We start from the raw sequence: 8,285 nt of genomic DNA, 5'->3' as shown, positions 1-8,285 counted from the left end.
GGATTTCAGTATAGGAGTAAAGAGGTTCTTCTGCAGTTGTATAGGGCTCCGGTAAGGCCACATCTGGAGTATTGTGTACAGTTTTGGTCTCCTAATTTGAGGAAGGACATCCTTGTGATTGAGGCAGTGCAGCGTAGGTTCACGAGATTGATCCCTGGGATGGCGGGACTGTCGTATCGGGAAAGATTGAAAAGACTAGGCTTGTATTCACTGGAGTTTAGAAGGATGAGGGGGGATCTTGTAGAGACTTATAAAAGGACTGGACAAGCTAGATGCAGGAAAAATGTTCCCAATGTGGGGCGAGTCCAGAACCAGGGGCCACAGTCTTAGAATAAAGGGGAGGTCATTTAAGACTGAGGTGAGAGGGCAGTGGAGGCCAAATCACTGGATGGATTTGGAGAGTTAGATAGAGCTCTAGGGGCTAGTGGAGTCAAGGGATATGGGGAGAAGGCAGGCACGGGTTATTGATTGGGGACGATCAACCATGATCACAATGCATGGCGGTGCTGGCTCGAACGGCCGAATGGTCTCCTCCTGCACCTATTTTCCATCTTTCTATGTTTGTAGTGCTGGTCTCTGTGGGACAGTGCTGTCTCTGCTGGTCTCTGTGGGGCAGTGCTGTCTCTGCTGGTCTCTGTGGGGTAGTGCTGTCTCTGCTGGTCTCTGTGGGGCAGTGCTGTCTCTGCTGGTCTCTGTGGGTCAGTGCTGTCTCTGCTGGTCTCTGTGGGGTAGTGTTGGTCTCTGTGGGGCAGTGTTGGTCTCTGTGGGGCAGTGTTGGTCTCTGTGGGGCAGTGTTGGTCTCTGTGGGGCAATGCTGGTCTCTGTGGGGCAATGCTGGTCTCTGTGGGGCAGTGCTGGTCTCTGTGGGGCAGTATTGGTCTCTGTGGGGCAGTGTTTGTCTCTGCTGGCCTCTGTGGGGCAGTGCTGGTCTCTGTGGGGCAGTGCTGTCTCTGCTGGTCTCTGTGGGGCAGTGCTGTCTCTGCTGGTCTCTGTGGGGCAGTGTTGGTCTCTGTGGGGCAGTGTTGGTCTCTGTGGGGCAGTGCTGTCTTTGCTGGTCTTTGCTGGTCTCTGTGGGGCAATGCTGGTCTCTGTGGGGCAGTGTTGGTCTCTGTGGGGCAGTGCTGTCTCTGCTGGTCTCTGTGGGGCAGTGTTGGTCTCTGTGGGGCAGTATTGGTCTCTGTGGGGCAGTGTTGGAATCTGTGGGGCAGTGCTGTCTCTGCTGGTCTCTGTGGGGCAGTGTTGGTCTCTGTGGGGCAGTGTTGGTCTCTGTGGGGCAGTGTTGGTCTCTGTGGGGCAGTGCTGGTCTCTGTGGGGCAGTGCTGTCTCTGCTGGTCTCTGTGGGGCAGTGTTGGTCTCTGTGGGGCAGTGTTGATCTCTGTGGGGCAGTGCTGTCTTTGCTGGTCTCTGCTGGTCTCTGTGGGGCAGTGCCGGGTCCGCTGAGCTGCAGCTGATGTTGGTTGGTTGTGATTTTCCAGATGTCGCCGACAGATGTGCCGCAAGAGGAGTTCAGCACCAACACGGACGACTACTCGGAATACCCGCAGCTGTGTGACAAGAGCGAGCTGCAGCGGCTGGTGGTTTTACTGCAGCCGTGTGTCTACTCGCTGGTCTTCACTCTGGGGGTACTGGGGAACGGGTTGGTGTTGGCGACATACGCGCAACACCAGCGGTTATTAGTAACTGACATCTACCTGCTCAATCTGGCCGTGGCCGACCTGCTGTTTCTGTTCACGTTGCCCTTCCATGCCGCCGCCTCGCAGCCCGGCTCGGTCTTTGGCCCGGTGTTGTGCGCGCTAGTACACACTGTGTACAAGGTGAACCTGTACAGCGGTTTCCTGCTACTCATGTGTATCAGCATCGACCGCTACTTCTCCATCGTGTGGGCCCGGGCGGCGCGGAGACTGCGCTCTCGCCAGCTGCGCCTCTGCCGCCACATCTGTCTGGCTGTCTGGGTCAGTTCGTTGCTGCTCAGTGTCCCTCACCTCCTCTACAGCCGGGTGAAGCAGTACTCCGCCCGCCTCTGCCCCCTCGCCTACACCGCCGGCCTCAACAGTTGGATGCGGGTGGCCACTCCGGCCGTCGAGATGTTGCTGGGTTTTCTGCTACCCCTTCTGGTCATGACCTTCTGCTACTCAGTGATTGTTCGCACCTTGCTGCAGGTGCGCGGCTTGGAGAAGCACCGGACAGTCCGCATGGTTCTGCTGGTCGGTCTGGTATTCGTCTTGTGTCAGACACCCTACAACATCATGTTGCTGCTGGACACGGTGCGAGGCAGGGCGGGGTTGGAGTGTGAGCAGATCAAGCGGCGAGACCTGGCGCTGCAGGTGACCAGCAGCCTGGCCTACACCCGCTGTTGTCTCAACCCGCTAGTCTACGCCTTCGTGGGCGTCAAGTTCCGCAGCAACTTGCTCCGGTGTCTGGGTCGCTGGCGCCGGAGAGCGAGGCCGAACAGCCTGAGTTCCAGCCGCGCCTTCAACCTCAACACCGATATCAGCACCGTGACCCGGTAGACCCTCCCGCGGCCCCGGAGGGGGGGGAGAGGCACGACACCCGGGGTCGGGGGCGAGATCCGGTCGGCCTGTCCCAGTGAAACTCCGTTACATTCTCCCAAAGCTTGTTTGCCCCCTTTCCACCCTCCCCCCATTCCCGTGGTATCCCCCTTCCCCTTGATTAATCCCACCCATCTGTAGCCCAGAACGTCGCTGCCAGTCCCATCCCTCCCCCAGCCATGTGTCTATAATCGCCCTGACACAAAAAGCTGGAGTAACTCACTTACTTGTCCCACTGAGTTACTCCAGCTTTGTGTCTATCTTCTGTTTAAACCAGCACCTGGTCATTAATCCGTGTACAACCATACCCACGGCTCCAGGTGTGGCCTGACCCATACACTGCTCCAGGTGTGGCCTGACCTATACACACGGCTCCAGGTGTGGTCTGACCCATACACACGGCTCCAGGTGTGGTCTGACCTATACACACGGCTCCAGGTGTGGTCTGACCCATACACTGCTCCAGGTGTGGCCGCTCGAAATCGTGGCAATTGTTACAAAAAATGTTCCTGTATTTTAACGTTTTGGTAATAAAGTTCAGCGTTGCATCAGCCTCACCCTCACCTGCACGTGTCTGCGCCGATACCTTCACTTATATCTCCACCGGGAGGTTTGCCGATGTTCGCGAGGGGAGGGTGGGAGGGTCTCGCCTGAAGCAGCAGAGAGGTTGTGAGACGTGGCCGGCACAGCAAATGTCCACTTTCTCGCTGAAACAATGGTCAGGGAATATCCCATGTCAATGAGATCTGATGGTCGCGCCCGCTGGCCGTGGAACTGCCGACAAAGTGTGTAGGAAGGAACTGCAGATGCTGGTTTACACCGAAGATAGTCGCAAAGTGCTGGAGTAACTCAGCGGGACAGGCAGCATCTCTGGAGAAAAAGGATGGGCGATGTTTGGGGGGGGGGGGGGGGGGGGGGGGGGGGGGAAGGGGTAGGGTAGTGTGTGTAGAAGTTACTGACAATTAGAGAATTCACACCTCACCTTCCTCCATCAACCATCCCTTAGCCCAACTGATCAAGATCCTGTACCACCACCACGTTGCTTTCATGCTAATTATGTCTTGTACATCCTTATCCAAATATAAACCACAAACAGCAATAGACTCAGCACCAATACATAGAAACATAGAAAAATAGATGCAGGAGTTGACCATTCGGCCCTTCGGTCCTGCACCGCCATCATGGCTCATCATCCACAATCAGTACCCCGCTCCTGCTTTCTCCCCCATATCCCTTGATTCCGTTAGCCCTAAGAGCTAAATCTAACTCTCTCTTGAAAACACCCAGTGAATTGGCCTCCACTGCCTTGTGTGGCAGAGAATTCCACAGATTCACAACTCTCTGGGTGAAGAAGTTTTTCTTCATCTCACTCCTACCCCTTGAAAACATGTGAAATACCTGAGGCATGTAGCTAGACGCGGGCCTCCAATCTGAAATACAACCTCCCACAATCACCCACTACTTCCTTCCATGAAGCCAGTTCTCTATCCAGTCGCAACTCCCCCTGGATCCCGCAGTCTGCCATGCACAACTTTATCAAAGGCCTCATTGGTCCACGGAGACAGCGTGAGCCTTGCCCTGGTCACGGTGCCAGTGCCAGGTGCCGGTGTCAATTGCCAGTGCCCATGCCCAGTACCGGTGTCAAGTGCCAGTGCCCAGTGCCGGTGTCAAGTGCCAGTGCCCAATGCCGGTGTCAAGTGCCAGTGCCCAATGCCCAGTGTCGGTGTCAAGTGCCCAGTGCCCAGTGCCAGTGCCCAGTGTCAGTGCCCAGTGCCAGTGTCAAGTCCCAGTGCCCAGTGCCGGTGTCAAGTGCCAGTGCCCAATGTCAGTGCCCAATGCCGGTGTCAAGTCCCAGTGCCCAGTGCCGGTGTCAAGTGCCAGTGCCCAGTGCCAGTGCCCAGTGCCGGTGTCAAGTCCCAGTGCCCAGTGCCGGTGTCAAGTGCCAGTGCCCAATGTCAGTGCCGGTGTCAAGTGCCAGCGCCCAGTGCCCAGTGCCCAGTGTCAGTGCCAAGTGCCGGTGTCAAGTGCCAGTGCCCAATGCCGGTGCCGGTGCCAAGTGCCAGTGCCCAGTGCCAAGTGCCGGTGTCAAGTGCCAGTGCCCAATGCCGGTGCCGGTGCCAAGTGCCAGCGCCCAGTGCTGGTGCCAGTGCCCAATGCCAGTGCCCAGTGCCGGTGTCAAGTCCCAGTGCCAGTGCTCAGTGCCAGTGTCAGTGCCCTGTGCCCAGTGCCAGTGCCCAATGTCAGGCAGTAGCGGTGCAAGTGCAGAAGATGCATCGACGCTTCTGTCCTCAACTTCCTCTCGGGTTGATGGGAATGAGACCGAGCTGCTCCCTCTGCTGGTCAAAGGTGAGACGGACAGTCAGAGCGCGAAGCAGAGATCAGCTGAAGAAAATCTGCACCTTGGTTCCTTAGAAAACAAACATGAGGAAGTTTCTCTGGTCTCAGTCCAGACCGGCAGGTCCTTAGTCTGAACCCGCGACCCCCTCAACAAGCGGAGATCCTCTTGTACCCACCCTCCTCCCCTCGCCCCCCTCCCGGCTCCCCCTTGGGGTCACCAACTCACCCCACCCTCTCCCCTTTCCCCCACCCTCTCCCCTTGCCCCCACCCTCTCCCCTTGCCCCCACCCTCTCCCCTTGCACCCCCCCCCCCCCGCCTGGCATGGTGACGACCGGGATCCGGAGCCGCTAAACCTGACAATGTCATTGTAAGTCTCAACACACCTGTTGTTATATTTGAACATAAAGATGTGATGGATGTTGAGTGTGTGAGCCTGGCCGCTGTTCCTACACCACGAGCACCGTGTAGGAACAAATGCTTTTCACTCTACCTCGCTGCAGGTGACCATAAACTAAACTGATGATCACTTTGTTTACTCTCCCATCTAAACTTGGAGCCATTGACCACTGGCCCCTGCGGGTCTATAACTACTTCGCTAACTGCGTGGGTTGAGCGTTTAACTGGCTACAGAAAGTTGCTGCAAATATGTTGGCGAGTGGGAGAATCTGCGGGGAACATAATATGAATGTGGGCAGATTAAATACATGGAATTATTGTAGGGTCAGTATAAATGAGTGGTAATGGTCAGCATGAACTGGGTGGGCCGAAGGGCCTTTTCCGTGCTGTATATTTCCATCGACCTATGAGGGGCCTTCGCTTCTTCCTGGACCAATAGGCAACAGGTGCAGGAGGAGACCATTCGGCCCTTCGGACCAGCACCGCCATTCACTGTGATCATGATTGATAATTCACAATCAGTTCCCCGTACCTGCCTTCTCCCGAGCGCCAACACAAACCGCGTGGAACAGGGTCGCGGCCCATTCCTTCTCTCCACAGATGCTGCCTGACCCGCTGAGTTACTCCAGCACTCTGTGTCCATCTTGCAGCTGCGGCCCACGGCGGAGGCCAGCATCGGCCACCGGAAACAAACTCAAACATTCACCACAGCTGTCACCACTGGCCAAGCGCCAGTGCCACCTCCTCAACTGGCCCAGTGGACCCCCCACCCCTCCGGCCCAGCCAGCCCAATCCCTCTGGCCCAGTGCTCCTCCCCACTGGCCCAGAGCCACTGACCACATGATGCCAGCAGCCGGGCGGTTCCCTGTGCTCTGGGCCGGCCCTGTGACGCAGAGGGTGCCTGGGGGGAATAGTCACCTCTCCTGTCTCCTCCCCCCTCGCCCCACTATCTCTCTCTCTCCACTTTCTCTCTCACCCCCTCTCCTCCTCCAACTCCCCCCTCTCTCTCTCCCTCCCCCTTTCCCCCTCCCCCTCCCTCCCTCTCTCCCTCCCCCTCCCTCTCTCCCTCCCCCTCCCTCTCTCCCTCCCTCTCTCTCTCTTCCTCCCTCTCTCCCTTCCTCTCTCTCTCCCTCCCTCCCTCTCTCTCCCTCCCTCCCTCTCTCCCTCCCCCTTTCCCCCTCCCTCCCGCCACAGGAAGCGCAGTAACAGGGACCGGGCACCACAAAAGGCCGCTGCTCCCACGGCCACTGAGGGCGTTTGTGGCGAGGCGGGGGCGGGAGCGGGAGAAGGAGGTGCGGATTTGGAGAGGCCGGGCCCAGGTCCCGATCCCGATGTCTCTGCCCGCGATGTGCTGCCTCCTGTGCTGCCGGCGAGGCTTCCGTCTGCTGGGCCGGGACGACGGTGACGCTGATAAAGGCGAGGAGTTGCTGGAAGTCAGGGCGGTGAGTGTTGGTTTGGGGGGGGGGGGGTTGGGAACGTGGCAGGAGGAGAGTGGGGTGGTGGGGGGTGAGGTGGGTGGTGGTACATTGACCCTTCACACCCCCACATGGCCAGCCACCCCGTCTCTCCTGCCACCGTTACTGCCCCCGCTCCTTCCCAGACCCCGGCAGGGTTTCCGAGGGAACTGCAGGTGCAGGTTTACACAACAGCACACAAAGTGCTGGAGTAACTCAGTTGGCAGGTAGAATCTCTGAAGAACATGGATAGGTGACGTTTCAGGTCAAGACCCTTTTCCAGACTGATTCAGTGGTTTGTTTGTGGACAAAGGGACCTCCTCCAAGTGTGATATATCCATGTTCTCCACAGATACTTCAATAGACAATAGGTGCAGGAGGAGGCCATTCGGCCCTTCGAGCCTGCACCACCATTCAATCTGATCATCCAACTCAGTATCCTGTACCTGCCTTCTCTCCATACCCCCTGATCCCTTTATCCACAAGGGCCACATCTAACTCCCTCTTAAATATAGCCATTGAACTGGCCTCAACTACCTTCTGTGGCAGATAATTCCACAGATTCACCACTCTTTGAGTGAAATTCTTTTTTCTCATCTTGGTCCTAAAAGATTTCCCCCTTATCCTTAAACTGTGACCCCTTGTTCTGGACTTCCCCAACATCGGGAACAATCTTCCTGCATCTAGCCTGTCCAACCCCTTAAGAATTTTGTAAGTTTCTATAATATCCCCCCTCAATCTTCTAAATTCTAGCGAGTACAAGCCGAGTCTATCCAGTCTTTCTTCATATGAAAGTCCTGCCATCCCAGGAATCAGTCTGGTAAACCTTCTCTGTACTCCCTCTATGGCAAGAATGTCTTTCCTCAGATTATGAGACCAAAACTGTACACAATACTCCAGGTGTGATCTCACCAAGGCCCTGTACAACTGCAGTAGAACCTCCCTGCTCCTATACTCAAATCCTTTTGCTATGAATGCTAACATACCATTTGCTTTCTTCACTGCCGGCTGCACCTACTTTCAATGCCTGGTGTACCATGACACCCAGGTCTCGTTGCATCTCCCCTTTTCCTAATCGGCTACCATTCAGATAATAGTCTACTTTCCAATTCTTGCCACCAAATTATCCACCTCACATTATCCACATTATACTGCATCTGCCATGCATTTGCCCGCTCACCCAGCCTAAGTCACCTTGCAGCCTCCTAGCATCATCCTCACAGCTAACACTGCCCCCCAGCTTCGTCTCATCCGCAAACTTGGAGATGTTGCATTCAATTCCCTCGTCCAAATCATTAACATATATTGTATAATATATAAAAAAAGGACCTCTTTGCCAACATGCCATACGTTTTCTTCACTGCCTGCTGTACCTGCATGCTTGCTTTCGTAGACTGATGATCAAGGACCCCCAGATCCCGTTATACTTCCCCTTTTCCCAACTTGATGCCATTTAGATAGTAATCTGCCCTCCTGTTTTTGCTACCAAAGTGGATAACCTCACATTTCTCCACATTAAACATCATCTGCCATGCATCCGCCCACTCC

At 55.9% G+C, this 8,285-nt stretch overlaps 2 protein-coding genes across 2 annotated transcripts in view; both read left to right on the top strand.

Moving 5' to 3' along the window:
* Positions 1-1,475: 1,475 nt before the first annotated feature.
* Positions 1,476-2,510, top strand: ccr10 (C-C motif chemokine receptor 10). Its single transcript, XM_033034763.1, has one exon. It carries the CDS (start codon positions 1,476-1,478, stop codon positions 2,508-2,510), a length of 1,035 nt encoding a protein of 344 aa, XP_032890654.1.
* Positions 2,511-4,072: 1,562 nt separating this feature from the next.
* Positions 4,073-8,285, top strand: part of plekhh3 (pleckstrin homology, MyTH4 and FERM domain containing H3) — a 32,365-nt gene continuing 28,152 nt past the window's right edge. The window contains exons 1-2 of the mRNA XM_033034762.1: positions 4,073-4,895; positions 6,478-6,735. Coding sequence (XP_032890653.1) covers positions 4,073-4,895; positions 6,478-6,735 — 1,081 coding nt within the window. The remainder of the gene's footprint in view (positions 4,896-6,477; positions 6,736-8,285) is intronic.

This window comes from Amblyraja radiata, chromosome 16, assembly GCF_010909765.2.
Source record: "Amblyraja radiata isolate CabotCenter1 chromosome 16, sAmbRad1.1.pri, whole genome shotgun sequence".
NCBI classification, from domain to species: domain Eukaryota; kingdom Metazoa; phylum Chordata; class Chondrichthyes; order Rajiformes; family Rajidae; genus Amblyraja; species Amblyraja radiata.
This window is presented reverse-complemented; position numbering and strand designations above follow the sequence as displayed.